The sequence below is a fragment of the Trachymyrmex cornetzi genome, unplaced genomic scaffold (genome assembly GCF_001594075.2).
Source record: "Trachymyrmex cornetzi isolate Tcor2-1 unplaced genomic scaffold, Tcor1.1 scaffold1012, whole genome shotgun sequence".
Taxonomy (NCBI): domain Eukaryota; kingdom Metazoa; phylum Arthropoda; class Insecta; order Hymenoptera; family Formicidae; genus Trachymyrmex; species Trachymyrmex cornetzi.
The window spans coordinates 35,398-56,352 of record NW_017295557.1 but is presented as its reverse complement, the minus strand read 5'-3'; the positions used below and the strand labels follow the sequence as shown (position 1 = coordinate 56,352).

At 34.9% G+C, this 20,955-nt stretch overlaps 3 protein-coding genes across 4 annotated transcripts in view; all 3 read left to right on the top strand.

The window, feature by feature from the left end:
* Positions 1–274: 274 nt before the first annotated feature.
* On the top strand, positions 275–3,984 carry TRAM (translocating chain-associated membrane protein 1). Its single transcript, XM_018502342.1, has 7 exons — positions 275–608; positions 1,198–1,374; positions 1,463–1,578; positions 1,659–1,871; positions 1,963–2,072; positions 2,146–2,433; positions 2,558–3,984. Exons 1-7 carry the CDS (start codon positions 477–479, stop codon positions 2,653–2,655), a joined length of 1,134 nt encoding a protein of 377 aa, XP_018357844.1. The 5' UTR covers positions 275–476; the 3' UTR covers positions 2,656–3,984.
* Positions 3,985–4,782: 798 nt separating this feature from the next.
* LOC108757784 (uncharacterized) lies at positions 4,783–9,015 on the top strand. Its single transcript, XM_018502354.1, has 4 exons — positions 4,783–5,289; positions 6,111–6,956; positions 7,060–7,188; positions 7,413–9,015. The coding sequence occupies exons 1-4, from the start codon at positions 4,944–4,946 to the stop codon at positions 8,630–8,632; spliced, it is 2,541 nt and encodes an 846-aa protein (XP_018357856.1). The 5' UTR covers positions 4,783–4,943; the 3' UTR covers positions 8,633–9,015.
* A 7,857-nt stretch (positions 9,016–16,872) lies between these two features.
* The window catches only part of phr6-4 ((6-4)-photolyase), a 23,849-nt gene continuing 19,766 nt past the window's right edge, over positions 16,873–20,955 (top strand). Inside the window, exon 1 of one of the 2 annotated variants that reach the window (XM_018502518.1) lies at positions 16,873–17,056. The gene's annotated coding sequence lies outside the window, so the exon portion shown is untranslated. Of the gene's footprint in view, positions 17,057–18,953; positions 19,009–20,955 lie in introns of those variants that run through there. The other variant, XM_018502528.1, reaches the window with a different exon arrangement.

Genomic DNA, 20,955 nt, shown 5'->3' with positions numbered 1-20,955 from the left:
CTTTAAACATCTTTCCCAATTCGAGTTCAGCCGCGTAGCGCGGTGGTTACGTCGCGCTACAAGTCAAGCGAACGTCTGCTCGAAAAGTCTACCTTTTATCCCTGATGTTCTTCTTCACTTCGATGGGTCCAGGTCAGTATTTACTCAGAATAGACTGAAAATATACATACATTTTTTTTATGCGATTGCGTCAGATAGGAAGAAGGTCCAGTGAAGCGGGTGAAGATTTGAAGTATCGGAGTACAGTGGTCAGTATGACGCTTGCGGTGCCAACGAGTTAGGGGAACGAGCGCCACATTGCTCGACGTTGGCCTGGTTGGCCGCCGCGTGTGTGGTGTGTACCTATACACGCATGACGTTTCCACGACGGTGAAACGTCGTGGCCCGGTTTCTTGCGGTGGAGCCGCTCGTCCCTCCGCCGTCTGTCTGTTGTGCCGCGTTCGCCACTCAGTGAACATACACTCCTGACGGCCAAGATGGTGACGATGAAGGGACGCAAGAGCTCGAGCAAGAACCCGCCGATCCTCAGCCACGAGTTCGTCATACAAAATCATGCGGACATCTTCTCCTGTGTGGCCATGGTCTTCGTGATTGGACTCATGGTGCAGGTCGGTGGCGGCTATCCCGGAGTTTGTTCTCCGGCTCCATTTAGAATTTACGTTTCGATTTACATTCTTTTGGCGAAACGGGAGAGTCGCTTTTGTGAGAATTCCTCACAAAGCTTTCGCTCTTGATTGTGGTCTGTGGAAATTCGGAGGATACCTGAAAAGTAGGATGACCATATGTTACGAGTTGTTCCTGTCAAAACAAATTTGACTCGTCACACATACGCATACATTTTTATTTATTGTATTTGAGAGTATTTCTTTTTCAATTTTGAATTTTCATTACATTTTTATGAACATTTTAATTGTGATAAATATCTTATTAGTTTAAACACGTTATCTTCAATATTATATTTATAAATTTAATACTGTTATAATTGCTGTTATAATTGCTAATGCTGTTATAATTGCCTTTTTATATTGATTTTGGAAAAAAAGAAAAATATTTATTAAAATGTTAAAATTTATTTCAAAATATTTAATTAATCTAATTATATTGTTAGAGTGTACATTGTGGATTTTTTGAGGCTACTTATTTATGTAGTCTATTAAATTAAAATTGAATTAAATTCAAAATTATTTTCTGTATCAGGTTACGTCGCCATGGGCCTATATGTTTATTGCTATTCATCATAATGTGACCAATACTACCGAGGATCCGACAGCAGTGGTGAAGTATGCTACAGGATGGAAAGATGCATGTGCAGTGTTCTTTTATTTCTTGATAACTATCATAATGCATGCTGTGCTTCAGGAATATATATTTGATGTAAGTATACCTCTCTGATGACAAAATATTGTCTAGCTATATGAATATATTTAAACTCTTTCATTGATAAAATCACTTTTGTCCACAGAAAATTTCCAAGCGACTTCATCTCAGCAAAGTTAAGCTTTCTAAATTTAACGAGTCCAGCCAATTAATAGTATTTTATGTATTATCTGCATTGTGGGCCATTGATATTATAATCAGGTGATACAGATTTTAATAAATAATACTAAAAAGAGATATGAGAGAAAGTATCAGTAAAATAACGTTTCTTTTTCTTTTAGAGAGAATATTCTTTTGAACATATGGACGTTGTGGGAAGAATATCCAGTGCCGATGTCCGCCTCCCTAAAACTATTTTTCATCGCTCAGCTTTCTTATTGGTTGCATTGCTATCCCGAGCTCTATTTTCAACGAACTAAAAAAGAAGACATTTTGCAACGTGTTGTCCATGCAACTATTGGATTAATCTTTACATTTGCAGCTTATTTCTTCAAGTAATATTATAATATTATAATATATAGACCTACTTTATTTTATATTTTCGCAGAATTTGTATTAAAATATATATATTTGTTATTCTCTTAGCTTCCAGCATCTCGCTCTGATCTTATTAACTCTCCATTATGTGGGAGATGCTTTGCTACATGCAGCCAGACTGGTTCACTTTATTAGTCAAAAAGAAAAGAGAACTAAATGTAAGTTGCTTTTATTGAATTACTTGTCATTACTATACATAGTAATTAATATATTTGTCGACGTTCGTTACAGTGTCATTCCTGGTTGCCAATGCAACTTACGTGTTTGCACGTATTACGACTATCGCGCTTACGTGTATAGTGTTCCTGTATGGTTTGAGGAAACAGGAGTTTAAACTTGACTATGTTACCGGCAACTTTAATACTCCTGTTGTACAATTCTCCGCAGCGGTTATTATCTCGCTCTTCCAAGGCTACCTTCTATATTTCTTTATTACGAAGCAAATCAAGCGTGCACGCGAGAACGCCGCGCCTGTTGTCATGAAGACGAAGCCGAAGCAGAAGCCGAAGAAACGAGAAGGTGAAAATCCGTAAAGTTCTTCATTTATTTTATTATATATTTTGCTATTATTGATTTTATTTCTATTATTTATGTCAGGATTTATTTCATTGAAGTAAAATGCATGCGTATTGTATCTTTGTAGGCAAGAAATCGGCCTTGTCCGAAGACGACGATCTCCCAGAAGTTGATCAGGCGACGAAGAAGAATCTGAGAAATCGTCCTTCAGCCAAAGCAAAATAGACGCTCAATAAATTAGAGAAATCATCCTTATAAGGCTGATTGGATGTTCGATTTTATTCGCCTGTATGTCATGAACACGTCAGAATGTTCGATTAAGGCTGCGGTCTATTTGCTTCTTCTAAATGCTTTAAACGCTATGCTCCAAACGCTATGTTTGGATTACTAATACATTACTGTTCCGCATGCTATAGCAATCGCTATGTAATTTCCCACTAAATATGTCGAAATGCTCCAGTCAACTGAAACCATCTTCCGAGGGCGTGTTCAGATACTCACCTGAGTACTCTCTAAGTATCATGTAATCCTTGTTTAATATTTAGTGGACAATAAGGATAAAATGATACTTGAGTGGTACTCGATTGGAAATTTGAACATAGCTCGAGATGAAACAATTGGTGCGAAAGTAGGAGCGAAAACGATGCGACGTATTAATGATGTAATAAGAATTACTGGAAATATCAGGTGATTCAAGATGATCCAGCTATATTGATGTTTGCGTACGCATTGTTTTGTGTGCTTTCAAAGTATATGCTATGTAAGATTTGAAGCGCCAAGACCGCAGTCTAAGATGTACAAAAATGTATTCTTCTTAATGTAAAAATACGAAGCTTCCATAATGTTACCGATTAAGAATCGCGACAGCAGAATGATTCGAATGAAGTATTCGATACTTAATTTTGTATTTAACAGAAATGAAAATCGGATTTAAAATATTTTATGAAAGAGATAGACATAATTTTGGGCAGAGATAGGCACCCTGCGCCATTGGATGTGTTTTTAACTACAAATCTCAATTTTTTAAATCATTTTATCGCATTCATATAAATTGTACATCTAAATATTGTATTCATATAGAATCGCAGAATATTAATTGCGCATTTTGGTACGTTGTCCTTTTATGCACGTCGTGTACATTTTCTAGAGAAATTTATACAATTTATCACTGTTTACTGTTATTTAAAATTCTAAGAATTTTTTTCGCGCACTGACTTCTTTCGATGAATTTTTAAAGTTAGTTAGAATAGGACCATTTAGTTTTCCAAATCTTCAATCTTTTCTTCTCCACTGTCTTACTGATTCAGATAGAGAAGAGATTGAAAAGAAATTGAGTTCCAGAACCAGACGATAAGCTTGCATCGCGGTTTTGTTTATTGTTTTGAATTGTCCTTGGAATAAAATATTCGAGTAGATTAGAGACAAACGCATTGTGCTAGCATTAAGTTACAAGGCAAAAAAGTATATAGGCATAATGTGCACGAAATAATACTCTGGACCATAAATGTGTTATAAGAATCATGTCACGTAAAAATATACATATCTTATGCAATTACAATATTGTTATACTTATATATAAGTTTTACTATTTTTTAATACATATATTTATATCGAAAGTGAATCTATATGGAAAGTGATAATTTCGTTATTACATTATTGCTTTGCGAATAATTAAATTTCTTTAAAATCGCTATTCTAAAGAAAATGAATCGTAGATTAAAGGAAAAAACAAATAAAGTTTTAAGAGATCATTTTTATAGGTGTTTTCACTGTTCTGCGACTTTATACTGTCGAATTTCTAATCTTAATTCTATGCTTAGTCGTACAATCAATTGTCAATTTTTTATTTGCATTTATGATTTATTTTTTCCAGAGATGTAATGATTGTTTAAAAATTTATTGGCTATCTTGTTAAATAATAATTGTATTGAATAAGATTCATATTGTATTTCTTTTTATGTACTTGTTAGTCTTTATAGTCTTTTATTAAGTGATTTATGCAAAAGTGGTCACCATGTCTCTGACACTAAATTTAACTGATGTGGACGAAAAAGAAGAATCGTGGTTTTTTAAAATATGTGTTGTCACGTGTGTCGTAAATAAAAAATATATAAATTAAAGATATCCAATTTTATGTGTACATCTATTTTTAAAGAATAGTAACTTTGTCGTTAATATTTTTATGCAACGATATAAAAAAAGAAAAAATACTGCATACAATTTTTTTTAAATTGAACATTTAACAATTTTAATAGATATCTCAGTTCTAAAATTTTATAGTTTTTTTTTTTAAATCGAGTTTGATGGACAGGAAGGAACCTGGTCTATCGACTCAGAATGATGATCGGCGGATGATACTCCCGATAGTTCCGATTGCGGGCGCTGATGTAGTCGGTCAAGCGCAGTGCAAATGGTGTGCGGTGCAAATCAGTGTAAATCCAGCAATTTATCTAGCTGTCGTTTACGTTGGCCGTCGTAGCCGTCAGAGTCAGTGGTCGCAGGAAGATGGGAAAATGTATTTGAAACGTACATCGAAGCTGCTGGATCTCACAGTGTCGCGTACTACCGCGGATGTGCATCTACGCGATTTGACGTGCCCGATATGTCGCGGCATTCTGATCGAACCAGTGACGCTGCCGTGCACACATAACCTCTGCCTACGCTGCCTGCAGGGTACATTCGAGCACAACAGCCTGACCTGCCCGCTTTGCCGGGTCCGGGTGGGTTCCTGGCTGCGCACCGCCACCAAGTCCGAGACTTTGGTGAACCACGGCCTCTGGCAGCTGATTAGGTCCAAGTTCCCGAAGGAGGTCGAGAACAAGCACAATGGCGAGGAGGGGGATCTTAGCTTGGACGCTGGTGAGTGACGTATATATATATATATATATATGCATCACACACACGCACGTATCTGCGCGCGCGCGCACATACATACGCATACACTCATGCGTATTAGCAATAAACAAATGTAACATAACCTAAGTGATGTGTGTTTACTTATTTTATTGAATGACATTTCACATGCTTCTTATAGATGCTCCTATGGCTTATGTAATTTTGATGCTGTAGTCGTTTCTTCATTTCACAGCATCACCGTCTCTTCTTCAAAGATTTTTAGTTTAACTTCTAAGTGGGGTGGCCACCCTAGGTATAGTTTTCTTAAAAACTTTGTTGTAGAAAAGGAAAGTAGAAAATATGGCTTAGATGCCTAGAAATCTTAAATTTCATCATGTTTACGTTCTTCTCTCTCATAAGGGAATAACTAATGTAAATTTAATTATAACATGATATACTGGTAAAGGAATATAACTATAAATTTGAAGATTTTTTTTTTGGTGTATTCCAAGCAACTTGGAATACACCCCTACCTATCAACTTGGGTATCTTTAAACCATCTATCTACTTATAGGTTAATACTAGCGTTAGTAGCTGTGATTATTTCTTAGCTGTTAAATTTTCCAAGTAGCAAGTAATATCAAATGATGTCTTAATATTGTCTTGACGGCATCTTTAACATCAATAAAAAGTTATTAAAACGTTATCTTGTTTAAATTATTGATATAAAATGATTGTAATTGAAGAATGCATAGTATTCAATATGCAAAATAGGAGTACTTTGTGTATTGGACATGATAATTGTGTCACAAAATACTACAGAAAAGTATTCTTCTTTTGGACAGATTATGCAGCAAATAGAATACTCAGTGCAGCTGGAGAGATACACCGGGAATACAAGGTTCAACTTCAAATGGCCCAGGAAGAGATGCGTCGTGAGAGGCAAGCTGAACAAATGGCCAGTGAAGCATTGATTCAGAAGATTCAGGCGGAGGATCAGCTGCTGTTGGCACAGTTGGCGCAGGATCAATTGCTAGCCAAGAGCCTGGCAAAGCAGCAACAGAAGGAAGCTACAAAGTGTTATAACGAATGCTTGACTACATCAGTGCCGAGTTATGTTTTTAACGAATCCAAGTTTAATTATACAGCTATACGTGTAAATAATACCGAAGCGCCACGAACCGAAACTGCATGCTTAGAAGGCAGGCACATGGGTCTTCCTGAGTCTGTCAAGGACAACTCAAAAACGAGACAAATGAATGCATTGTTATCCAAGATGGGAATGTATTCCAACGTATGCGGCTCTAAGGAGATAAACGTGTCCAGCACGCATAAAAATCCGCCTACATATTGTTGCCAGAAACAATTACCCGTTTATAACGCCGTTGCGAAGAAGCATCAAACAGTATCAAAGTTTACCCAACCTAGTACTTCAAATTATTCCACTGATCCTGGATGCTCCACGTCCAAGGCTTACACGATAGAGACTAAGGAAGAGTTACGAGTACCGAGCGATGTAGTGAACAACAAGAAGAAGAGTCTCGGGGTAGAGGTGTGCATGACGCTGGCCGACGATGACGAGAGGATAGGTAGCGCCGAAAGTTCTGGCAGTCACGACAGTATAAATCAAGAAATTCATCATTTCAAACCGATTAAGACAGCGCCAAGGACGAAATTGCAAATTTCTTCAGGTATATATTTATCAGAAAGAAAGAGAGAAGGAGATAATATATATATTTGATGATATGATTGTAAAAGAAATCTAATATTTATGTTGTGTGTATCTGTTCTCAGATGGAAAACAGATAGATCCGAAGTTGATTAGGGTAATCCCTATCTTAAAGAAAGTGTCTAACGCAGAGCCGACAGCTCCATCGTTGACACACATGAAACGTATCGGATGCTCTTGGAGCGCCTTCAGAGGTAAATTTTGGATGTTTGCATGCAAATTTTCTGTCTCGCTTTCGTTAAGCTTCAAATATATATCTGTTTTATGTTAAGTACAAGTACATAATTTAGCCAACAGTTTAGTCTGTTAAAGAACAGACCTGTTATAGATATGTTATGTATGATCAATTAAATTCTTAATTAAAACTGTAATTAAAAAATGTCTAGTTTTTTTATTTAATTATAAGATGTTGTTACAGGTAAAATAAAACAGGACGCAAAGGAGAAACACGCAGCGCACAATTTGAAGGATAATACGTCGGGGGCATCGATTGATCAGAAACCATCGACGTCATTCGTTCATTCCCAAACGATTTCGAATAAGTCGATGATAAAGCCTCAGACAAATGATGCTATCCGTCGACTTGATTTTATACCAGAATCGTCGTTTGATAGCAATAAAAATTATACAAAGAATGCAAATAAAATAATTAATGGTACTAAGGTGAGCAAGAAGTCGGATGATGAGGAATGGGACGCGAGGAAAACACGCAAGTCCTGGAGACCGATCATGCAAAATGGTATGGTAGCGAAATCTAATCGGTATAAAAATTTGCGGAGCAATAGGAAAGAAAACAGACTTACTGTGAATGTAATAGACAAAGAGGAGGACGATCCATCGAGCTCCAATCCATCATTCAATAAAACAAGCCTACAAGACGACGAGCGAAATGGCGATGATAACGTAGCCGTCGAAAATATAGCTGAACGAATTAAAAGGAGAAAAGAAAACGCGGACATAAAGATGTCGGAGCCAGAAATGGAATCTACTGCGTCTAAAAGAAGCAGAACAGCAACGAAGAAGAAAGCCTTACCTGAGAGGATAGACGAGGACCAAGCTATGTTCTCGACGTCTCAAGATAGTACGGAGGCCGACGAAAATTTCACAGGGAGGACGAAACGGCGAAAAATGAGCAAAAGAAAGTCCGCGCGTAACTCAACAAGGACCTCCTCCACGGCAGGTGAATCGGACGGTGTGTGCAACAAGAGTAACAGCAAGTTCAATTACGACTCGCCGCCGGAATCTTGCGACGAGATGGAATGCGTCTCGGATAGCGAACGTCCCATGGACAAGCTCTCGGATGAGGAACTGATCGAGGAGCAGCAGCGAATCGAGCGAATGCTGTTGCAAGAGCAGGCGGATTTCGAGCTGGCGCGTCGCTTGCAGGCCGAGTACGACGAGATGGAGCAAATAGCCGGGCGTACCCGACGCTCGAGAAGGGCCATCGAGAGTGAGAGAAGCGTCAACGTGAACGCGCGTGAGATCAACGCGGCGAGGACTGTCCGTAGGACGAGCGGTGCGCGCAAGGCGGTGAAACGAAATCCGGTTGTCAGTACTGCGACTAAGGGAAAACGTGGCAGGCCAAAACGCATAAAAATTACGGTTGACGCACGCGAAGACGAGACTCGCACGCGATAATCATGTCGTGGCGCGTGAGAACCCTCCACAATTGGATGTTCCTATAAGCCATACGTTTGACGAAAGAAGATTCGAAAGAAACGCCGCAACTTTTGTATAGTGTCTTGTGTATTTTTTAACAAATCATTTGCGTCGTATCGAATATGTACCTGGATACATTGCGAGAGTATGTACGGAAGCGGTTTGGATCTTCAGATTATCGTAACATCGTTTTCACACGATGGAACGTCTACGTGCCGTTTTTGTTCCTAATACATCGATCGTGTGCGTTTGTTTAAAATAACCACGAGAAACGCGGCTTGTGCTCACGTACAGCGTGCCCTCTGAAATGCCCGGCCTAAATTTTAACAAATCTTGACAGGCAGATTTTTTTTCAGTGAGAAGAATTTTTTAAGATTAAGGTTGGAGTTTCTTCGGGACACCTCGTATCTATATTTTTATTAGTCTTTGAAAGAGTAAAATATCGCATTAATCAAAACGAAGAGTGACAATATTTGAGCGAGACGTTGTTACATTTTTGGAGACTAAAAGGTATCGAGTGCACGTTCTGATGGCGAGAGATGTGCAAGATGGAAACTGTAGTTTTGTACAGTAATTACACTTATTTTTTAAGAGAGCTTGTCCATTTAAATAGATTTAAGTGGTTACTCATTACAGCAATCCTACAATATTAGATATACACAAGTTAATTAGCTTTTTTGAAAGTTCGATTATGTGCTGACAGCTGGTCTTTGGTTCCTTCGCTTTCAGCAGAGCGCTAAATCGTGTAGTGATAATCATCGCGTGGCGTGTCGCTTGTTATGCGATTTCTAACAGAAATTTTCGACAGAGAATTGCTTTATCGCGAAATATGTATGTTTATATTTCTGTATGTTCCCGTGAAAATTAGTCAAAGTCAAAGGAGGATTAATCGAGCTTATGCTTCTTTTTATGCATGAAAATAGAAAGAGACAAAAGTATCGTTTAAAACTCAATTACAACTAACGTTCACGAGGATCATCTTAATATGTAAAGTTTGTTATGTCACTTTTATACACCGATACTATCGGTAAGGCAAATTATAATGAATAATCGTGTATATTGCGTTGAAAGAAAGATTACTGGGCCGATATTTAAGATTATTTAAGAGCATCTTAAGATGTTACAAGCCAAGCATAAGGCATATTAGCACCTTAAGACGACATTACTTAAGATGATCTTAAAATAAAAACAAACTGAAAATATACTCTCTAAAACTTTTAGAGTGAATTTCTAAAGAGTGAAATTTCACTCTTAAAGAATTTGAGCCACGCTTTTTCAAGCTCAAAATTTTCACTCTTTAGAGTGAGATTTCACTTCAAAGAATTTAGAGAGTATGTTTGATAAGATCCGCTTGATTATCGCAATTTTCTAGCAGCCTCGACGGCCTTGATTATCATACTGCAATCGAATTAATTGTTATAAATTAAACGTTATATTAAGAGAAGATTTTGCGCGATCATGTGGCGGATTTGACTCGATGGGCGTAGAGGCTAATTGTCAAGGAACATACTTTGGGAGCTATAGTTTCTTCATAGTTTTACAGCTCCATTTTTGGTAAGCTTGAATTCTCTCTCGCCTTTATAGACGCTGATATACATTCATATTTTACACGTGTTTCTTTAAAAAAATTTTTTATGGAAATAAGTTCGCGTCCACGCCTTTCGCGCTCTTGTCACTTGTGATACAGTATTCAAAATTCGTCCTTAGGTTTTTATTATATAATGGTTATTACTATAGTATTTTATGTAAAAAGCTGTCGAAGATGAGCTCACATTTCGTAATTAGTAACGAGTAAATACTTCCAATGGATGAATCGTGAAACCTGTTCTCTTTAACTAAACTTCTTGTCGATTTGTCGTTCCTCTTTTCTTTTCGTATTGGAGAGAAAAATAGAAAAGATGAATGTACAAGAAGTTTATCTAGAAAGAACAGATCTATAATTTAATGCATTCTGGGGGCTAGCGCAATTTTTTTCTCGTCAATATTTATATTTAGGGATAACATTAACTTTATTAAAAAAAAAACTCCGCAGAAATAATCTGAAATGTTGACTACATCATGTTGTAAGCGATGAAATCATCATTATTCTTACGGTAAATTAAAACGAGAATACTCTTGGTGCAACGCAGCTATTATCCCTTCCCTTGATGTCGCGACAGAAGAGAAAGATTCTTTGCCAAACGTTTTAAATTCAGGACGTTTTTTTTAATGTCCATATTAAGTAGAAGGTATTCATATAGAAGCATGAAAAGGATAAATGAAAAATGGGAGACATTCGAATACCTATGTCGGAAACAATTTTAATGAGCTGGGTATTTTTTCTGCTAGAGCATCTGGAAAAAAATAAAAGAGTCGATCTTTCGTTCCGAGCTATTCTATGACAAATCCGGAATTTATTAAATTCAAAGAGGCTTCCGAAAGTTTCCTCGTTAGTGCGGGATAAACGGGAGCTAACAAAGGTACGAAACGATTGTGGTGAAAAGAAGGATGTTTTTATTCCTGCTACTAACCTTCCATACTTTTTTCTATTCATGATTTTATTTAAATGCAACGTATATATTTGCCATTAAAATAATATTGCACGAAATGTTTGTTGTCCTCTGCATGCCGCAGGTCTTTCAACTGTCTTGTTTTCTCTTTTTATGTGAATTTTAAATATGAGAATATATATACGGCACTCGAGTATCGTGAATACGTTTGATAAATAATTTGTGTAATAAGTAATCGCGAGGAGATAAAATAAGATCGGTTGATATCGTTAGAGAATCGCACGACTACATTATATATATGAAATAATCTAACAACAATATATAGTGTATAAAAAAGCGCATGGAATTTATGAAATAAATCATAGAGAATGTATAGAAAAGATATTTAGTTATAGAGCGACAAAATAATGTCAACTATTACGTATTGATAACAAATAAGTAGGGCATCGAGAAAGAGAAAAAGAGATTAAAGCGAACATAATCTATAATTCCGAATAAACAAACGGAAACACTCATTATGAATTTTTAGGGAGAGTCATTTTTATATTATGTCATATGGTTTTGCGCAATAGAAGATGTAGCAAGAGTAACGGAAGCCTTCGAGAAATAGTGGGCCGTTTTTCTCTTGATACGTTTTATATGTGAAAACGAATAAATGACTGTAACTATTCTAAGAGTATCCATCGTTTATTTGCAGTGAAAAGATCCTCTGCCTTTATACGAAAAGCACTTTAATAAGTACATAATTATCAAAATTTATTATAAAGTAAAAACGGTTAGTTCTTTCTATTAAATTTTTCTTCCCTAAATAATTAAAAAAAATTGTAATCAGAAAAGTGCAAAAAAAAAAACAGAGATATAAATACAATAACATTTTCTTGTTTAACCATTTTACATTTTTTTTTCTTTTTTTTTTTAATGTAATCTAATAATATTAATCTAGTAATAATCTAACAATATAATCTTCGCGAAAATAAGACGGTGACTTTGTGATATATCTACATTTAAAAATTGATAATTTAATTATAATTTGTCGTTTTTTAGATGTGGTGAAAAATCGTTATGCATTTCCCGATAATTTAATTTAGTCAAAAATTGCGGAGGTGATTATCCATTCCCATGCAAAGCGATAATAGCGAGTTATAATGATTACGTCATGACAACGAGCAGAGATTCTTCGTCTATTTGTGATACACAAGATAAGAGTGACGAGAGACAAGTTATGCAAGGGATTTAATTAAGGAATGCGGCACTGTATATTTTCAGAGTGCAGTACTTTGTTTCTTTTGATAACATTTCTCATTAGAACTGATAAGAGCAGAAAATATATGATTTGATAAAACAATAATAGAGAATAAAATTTTGCAGCATCAAAAATTGCAGGATTCTAAAGAATAAATTATATCTGTAATATTTTTATACGAAAAATATTAAATTATGTGTAATATTGAAATATATTAATAATATAATTAATGTAATTAACCAATATGCATTATTTACAATTTATTGTTTTTTTTTCTAATATAAAATAGAAACCACAATTTCTAAAAACAAACAGATTCAATAATAGAAAATTTATATTTTTTTAATTAGAATTTTTATAATTTAAGATCTTCACATATCATACTTCACAATTTACATTTTTAATATCTTCTGACTTTCGATAACTCGAAGTTTTATCATTTATTACTAGTAATCTTTTAAGAACGAGAGTTACATTCGTATAACTAATTTGTAAAATGTGACATATGATCATTTTATACTGAAAAACAGTCATATGATTTTCTTTCACTAATTTCTTCATTTTTGGGGACTTCGATGATTGACCATCATATACAATATTTATCTAAAAGATTAAATAAAAAATAAAGTGTGTGTACATATGCATGAATGAGGAAAGTAAAGTAGCTGTATTATATATATATATATATATATATATATATATATACACTGTTAAACATCAAAGGCGCAATGATAATCCAATTCTTTGAGTTAAGTAACATTTTGTTTATCTTTAGCTTTTATGTGTGTCAAAATGTAAAATTAATTATCTATTTCTGTAGTTAGTTTCAAAGTAAACAACGTCCATATTAACGTATGCACTTAGTAAATAATAAACTAAATTTGAGTCAAATTTAATACATTTTCTTGAGTTAAACTGTTTAACTCCATTATTTTAGTTAAATTAACATGTAGACTAAGAGCAGCGACGAGAGAGATCTATAAAAATGATTAAAAATAACTCAAATTGCCTATAATATGACATTATGAATTTAACAGTGTATAAATGCCATTTACGTACATTATTATATTTTGCAATTGAAAAAAAGTTGCATTAGTTTTTATCTAAAATATAGAATATTATCAATTTTTTTATTTAATTATAAATCATCAAAGAGAACAATGAAAAATATTAGAGTGTCGAAAAATTCTAAGCGAGTAATTACGTTAAAAAAAAATCGACGAGTAATTTTAAGTTAAAAAAAAATGAAGAGAAAAATTCACGAGGCACTACTGCTGAAAGGAAACGATAATGCAGGTAAATGCGGCTTGAGCGTAATTGCTGGCGAGCAACAATTGCGACAGTTTGCACTAACACTCGTTGCATCATCGTCGTGAAAATAGCGAGCCGATATTCTTGCGCGCTGCGAACATTTTCCCAACCACCCTGTTTCCTCCGCGAATTCAGTTTCGCCCTGTTCCTTTTGCTTCGAGATTATGCGGAATCGTGGCGAAATAATACTGCACAATCCTATTGTTGCCCTCGCAACTCGATTATGGCTCTCTTGAATAGACCTGGTGATTACCGCAAGAATTACATCGTAAGCCGTAAGACTCACCGTCCCATCAAACTCTTACAACGTGACCACCTTTCGTTTTACAAACTTGTCCACTGAGGCGATTTCATTTATTAAAAGCACGACATCTCTCTGCCATGTGTACACTGAGAAAAAATATAGTCAATTTTAATAAATATTTAGTTCAATACTGCCAACTAAACATTTACTTACAGTAAATAAATATTTGTGTAGTAAAAAAAATGATTGTTAAATCAAATTAATATTTCTTGTATCAAATAAATATATCGTTATATTTAATAAATATTTAATTGGCAGTATTCAACTAAATATTTATTAAAATTGACTATTTTTTTTTCAGTGTACGTAATGATCGCTTTATTTAGAAGGAACAACACGATTTTCTCGGATCGCCGATTCGTACCAACACCGGTGGTCGCCACTTGACGCACTTCTTTTTTCTCGTGTAAATCAATTTGTTTATAGTAATTAACGCGATTTAATTAAATCGTAATTAGTTCAGAGGAATGTATAATATGCCGCTGTTATGTTACGCCTGTAATTAATTAAAAGGCGACTCTCAGCTGAATTTTCACATGCAAATCAAGCGATAAATTCTGTCTATTGTCCCGAATCAATGAGCCCTCTCTGTAACAAATAGTTAAATATATATATGTATATATATATATGTTTCATTTAACACACGAAGCCTATTTTAATCGGGCAAACACAAGTTCGTTACGCAAGCCGAGTTTTGCAGATCAATAGTATCCTCGTCCCCCACAATTCGACGCTTTAAATCGATATCAAATGGTTACGCAAAATATAAGATGTATACATATAAATAGAACGGAAAAACAATTCATCGACTAAATGCGTAACATATTGAGAAGACTATTCCAAGCAGAACATGTCACGATAACGTTAAAATGAATCACGATTGATCGAAAAGTGATTTTTAATATAATCACTCTGTGGAGCCATTTGATGCCATCATAATTTTTTACTCCGCTTTTGGATTCTATTCCACTTTACAAAAGTAAAATTGTTAAACAATCCACATTAACCGATTTCTGAAATATGTACATAAATTACCTTATTTACACTAAAAATACTTTATTTAAAAAAATTGTTGTTAGAAAAAGTTGTCTAAAAATAATTATTGAAAAATAACATGAGAACCAATTTTCTCCGATAATTTAGATTCAATTTCTCCTTAGAAACTTTTCAATTCAACGTTATGAACTCTTGCTAAAATTTTAAATAAGTCACAGAACTTTTATTAACGCTCGTTCGACCTGCAGTTCTTCAAATAATTTAGTTACTCCCTAAAATTAAATATATATACACTAACGAGGTCTTTTAAAAAAACAGTTAAAACGATAGAATAAAAAATTATATAAGTAATTACAATGCTTTTAAATCCTTAAGAAATTCATTAAAAAACTCAAGAGGAAAGAATTTGTGAGTCTTTTTTATAGAAACTAATTAGTACTGAAAAATAATTTATTAAATATTTATTTTAAATATTAAAATTACTATTGTTTGCTTTTAATACCCAAAATAATTGCAGTATTAAATTAGCCAGTATTGGGTTTCTGTAAAGGTCTTAAGATATTTTCTCAGAGAACTTACCTCCCTTCCTCCCTCCCTCCCTCTCTCTCTCTCTCTCTCCCCCCCCTCTCCCCCCCCCTCTCTCTCTCATTACTAGTTTCAATAATAATTATAAATGCAGGCTATATGATTTTTTGATAGGAAAAGCCTCATAATTAATTATACGTGACACTTGTTTAGTTTTTTTGTATTATTTTTCTTGCATATTTCTTGCTATCGTGCATATTTTTTTAAACTCTTAAAGGTAGCTTAAAAATACAGATACAAATAATAAGGAGCATACAGCCACAGCACAAGATGTTTTAAATACATGACTTTCACTTAAAACATCTTGTGCTGTGGCTGTATGCTCCTTATATTTTTTCCTAAATTTTTTTGTAATATTTTATTTTACAGCTTTGTACACGTCTTTATGTTTATTGTAACGTTAAATATTTTAGCGCGCGCGCTTGAAAGGACTTATCCAGAGCACGAGCTAAATAAAGCTATCCATCTGTTTATCTTTCTCTCTCTCTCTCTCGGCGAGATTTTGAGTAGCTTGCGAGAAGAGATCTCCCGGATTCTCTCAGAGAGAACTCTGAGATTTCGCGAGGCATTAGAAACAAACGGCTTCTGGGCAGATCGACGCAGAAAAGCCAGAGCGAGAGGTGCACTTACGACGCGACGGCGACGGCCACGGCGACTGCAACGTGACCGGTGTACCACGTGATCCGCGCGGCCAATTGGATCTGCCATGGATCGGCGGTCACGTTGCACTCGGCGTGGCTCAATCACCCCCGCACTCCTGCACGCTTCCCCCTCGTCCATCGGCTCTCTAAGACTATCGCGTTCGCATATGCGATCGGTTGTTAGCGCGGTGCGGTGCGGTTTTTCGGTCGTGCACTTTTGCTCGTCCGCTCGAATAATTGCGTGAAAAAAAAGGAAGAAGAAGTCAGAGAGAGAAGAAGAAAGAGAAGAGGAGATTTTGGTGAACGCGCGCGACTATCGAGCAAGTGCGAGAGAGCCTTTCGCGCGAATTAATGTTGCGCAGAATTTGCGATCCGTGAATAAACAGTGAATTATCGTTATCGCGCGGCGTCTGATTGTTTCTGGAATTAGACGGATTTGCGGTAAGCGTCGACGAATGTTTGTGTCAAGTGACGGGACGATTAGAGCGCTCGGCGCTAAGAACGATGCATCGAGCGCGTCATCGATCCAGCGAGTGTCACAAGTGTGTCTCTAGGTCTGTTTTCTGTGGCTTAACTAGTGTACAATTTTAAAACTTAAAGTGAGGTAGATAATATATGTTTGACATTTGACGAAAAAAAAATTGTAGTGGAGTCTAGTTAATTTTTTAACTAGAATAAAAAAACAGACCTAGTAAGTTCGATAATTTAATTCGATAATTTTCAATCGCGTGTTATAAAATTGAGAATTAACAAGAGTCTTCTGTGACAACCAGTGGCTCGTGAATGAATCCGTCGAATTCGCGACGAAAAGGAATCAAGCCTGCGAGGAGAAATGTGAGTGTCGCCGATGTTGCGATCGACACGCGTTGCGACTGACGAACCAATGTTGCCAGGTCCTTAAAAAAATTTAGCGGTAGATTGTTCTTTAAAATAGCGATAAATTTAGCAATTTAGCGGTAGAAATTATTAATTAAGAAAATGGTGCCGCAGACGAAAAATTTTTTGACTCTACCGCTTTTTTCTTTTTCTACCGTTTTTTTAAACAAAAAATTGCATTTCTATTAAAAAAAAAACAGTAGAGGGAGGAAGAGGGCGGTAGGTTCAAAAAATTAAAAAAAAATGTAAGTTAGATAATATACAAACTACACTATGGACGGAATTCATAGATGTTGGTCAAGATTCGAGATAGTCTTAAGTGCTTGAGATATCATGAACCAATCAGAGGCCGGTATTCATAGTCTTCTTATTTTAAGACCGTCTTAAGTAATGTCTTAAGTCGCTAATGTGGCCCTCTGGTTGATTCGTGACTTCTTAAAACTGTACTTAAGACGGTCTTGAATATAAGATCTGACTATAAATACCGGCCTGAGAGTCGTATTAGCATCTTAAGACATTGCTTGAGATGGTCTTGAGATTAAAAATGGTTTATGGATTCCGATCTAAGTACTACTACTCTGAAAAGTTCAGCTAAATGCATTAGATAGTTGAGAGGTCTAATAAATTTAAAGTCAAATAAATTTAAGAAACTTTTAAGCATTTTTTAATTTGAAGTAGATAAGTACATGCATAACACTAATACAAAATTTAAATTCGTAGGTAATAAAAAAACAAACATGAATGATATTAAATGTATATTATAATAATATTAATATTATCAGTCTCACTGTCTTAGTCTTTCTTACAAATGTTAATTGCCATATTGCTAAAAATAGAAATGAGAAGTAAATTTTTCTTACGATCTACAAAGTAAATCGACAAAACGAAGGTCAATTTTGAATCTTCGTTCCGCTCGCGGCTCCACACGATGATGTAGGGCAGTGTTTGATTGACCAATCGGGACAAAAGGAGCAAAGATTTCTTTATCCCGATTGGTCATTCGGAATTACTATACACTACAAGTAGAATTTTTGAACGCACCCCGTGGCGTTGGCGCGCTTTGGCGAAATTTAAAACTGATTATGGTCAGTTACGATCTATGGTTATCAAGTGATTTTCATAAAGCGGTAGATAGCGTTTTAAAAACGGTAGAGCAGTAGCAGAGCGGTATTCGAAGCTAAAAAGCGGTATATCTACCGTTAAGCGGTACTCTCTAAATCTGAATCAGTGGATAATCACTGATATCAGTGCCAAGTATGCCACTGGTAATCAGTGAATTAAATGTGAGATCCTTAACCTAGTTAATCTTTATTATGTGATCTAACTAACTTTGTTTTAGTGCTTAAATTCAATGAATATGGTATTAGAACATTGAAATTCACGTGTAGCTATCAGTATTTTAGTTATGTAATGCTCAAACATTCTTCCTTTTTTAGTTGAACTTCACTGATTATCAGTGCCAAGTATGCCACAGGGTAATTAGTGACTATCCACTGATTCAGATTTAGAGAGTAGACCTGACAATACTGCTACCAGCTGAATCTGGGAACCGTCGCGTCGCATCATTGATCATAGGGCTTCGCGGCCTTGCTTCACCGACAGGAAACTCGCAATTCGCAATTATAACTGCACGATGATGAGCACTCCGCGGCGAGCTTAGACGTTTTTTCGTTATCCAACTAGAAGCTACCACAACTAAGGCTATCTTCGTCTTCAGGGATCAGAAGACGAAGATAGCTTTAGCCGTAGTTGCTTCTGGTTGCACAACGAAAAAACGCCACTTGTCTCGTGGGCCGCGAATTCTCCTCGTAGCGGCTCAGCGTGCAAGCAGATTTCTGTGGTGGATTGACACAGCGGATTGCAGGGCCTCGGCTTTTTTAACTCGGCGCGCTTTCACCGCTTCAACGAAAGTAAGAGAGAAAGCGGAGCTGCGTTACATAGATCTGCGATTGGTTTAAATAGCGAATCGAGGCATTTCGATGATTCCCCTTAGGTGTTATTATTGCAATTAATATGTAGGTATATATATATATATATATATATATACATATATTTTTATACACTGAGAAAACAATTTGCTCAATGAACTAAACACATTTGGTTGTTTGCAGATTTGGTAAATTCAACAAATTTTATTTAATCGAATTTAATCGTAGTCTGCTTAACAAAAACTGTTCAATATTAAACGGATTAAAGTTAAATTCAATTAAATAAAATTTGGTGAATTAACCAAATCTGCAAACAACTAAATGTGTTCAGTTTATAGTCGAACAAATTTTTTTCTCTGTGTACGATATAATAAAATTACTTATTGCTAAAGTAATAGAGTAATTTTATTGTATTATTCAAACAAAGAATCGTAATAAATATAGATTTAATACAAGTACCTGATATATTCTAATATTTCATTAACTTAGATTAATATAAAATGAAAAAATAGACTGACACACAAAAATTATTGTAAAATTATACATATTGACATATTGGAAACTTTTGGAACTCACTGTATATATATACATATATATATACATGTGTGTGTGTGTGTGTGTGTATATATACACTCGTAAGAAAAAATTTGGAAACATTAAAAGAAATGACATTTTTACTCATTCAAATGTCCATAATAATATATTGAAATAGTATTTTAATTTTAAGAAGTATTTGTACTTTTTTAGGTCTAATAATTGTTGTTGAATCTGAACAATTATTGTTTAAAAAATTTCAATGTTATGGATATGAGGATATTTGAATAAATAATTCCAAAAATATCAATTTTTTAAAAATATTTCCACACTTTTAGGTTGGAATGTACATATATATTACTTATAAATATTTAATTATTTAATTATATATTAAATCATATAATTATATATATCAAATTAATATATAACAATTAATATATAATTCATTATATATTTATATGTATAATATGTATATGTATAATCTAAAGGTTCCTCTATATATGCTTAGATCAATCATCAGACTCTGCGCTGAAAGAAAGTACAATATAAATTTAATTTGGAAATTAAATTAATAATTAATATTAATGTTTCCAAATTGGTTCAGTACTCTAAAAAAATTATTCTAAAAATTAAATTTTAGATTCAAATAATTCTGCAAATCTTTCTGCTCATTTTTATTGCAATACTGACAAAATTATTAATTTCACTCGCTGTGATTAAAAGAAATCCGATCTGAGATATATTGAATAATTAGTTAATCTTGTGAATGTGTTGACAAGATGATTGGTGAATAATGTATACAACGTAATCTATTAATCTATTAGTCGCGTGAAGAATTAATAATCCTTGTTACTCAATATCGTAAAGGAACGTGGCATTAAGAATTTACAGAAGAGAATTTGTGGAAAATTCTTCATTATTAATGACGGAATTATCAGTTTTATTGGTACTACGAGAACTCGAGGGTTTCCATCATTCGGGTGCGTTGAATCGATTCGAAATGGATCGTGTCCAGAAACAGATGTTTAATCGTCCCCATGGGTTTAACTTGTTGACTCGTCTACTCGGCGAATGAATACTTTCAGGCGGGATAGATGTTCCCAACTTTAGTCGCGGCACTCGACCCTTATCAATTAACGCTTGTAAGGAGTTGCCGAAATGTTGCTCGTGTCGTCATGTCACGGCAAACGGAAAACGGAACAGCAACGGACGCCGTGTTTAGTCACTGTCGTGTCGTTGCAAGTAAACACGCTGCTCGATCAAAGTACCCAATTCATGGGGTTAATCGTGTAATTTTTTCTTTAACGCGGAGACATAAAAAATGAAAATTTTTATGTACTATCTGAATTTTTGAAATGAAATCTCGCTCTATATATATATATATATATATATATA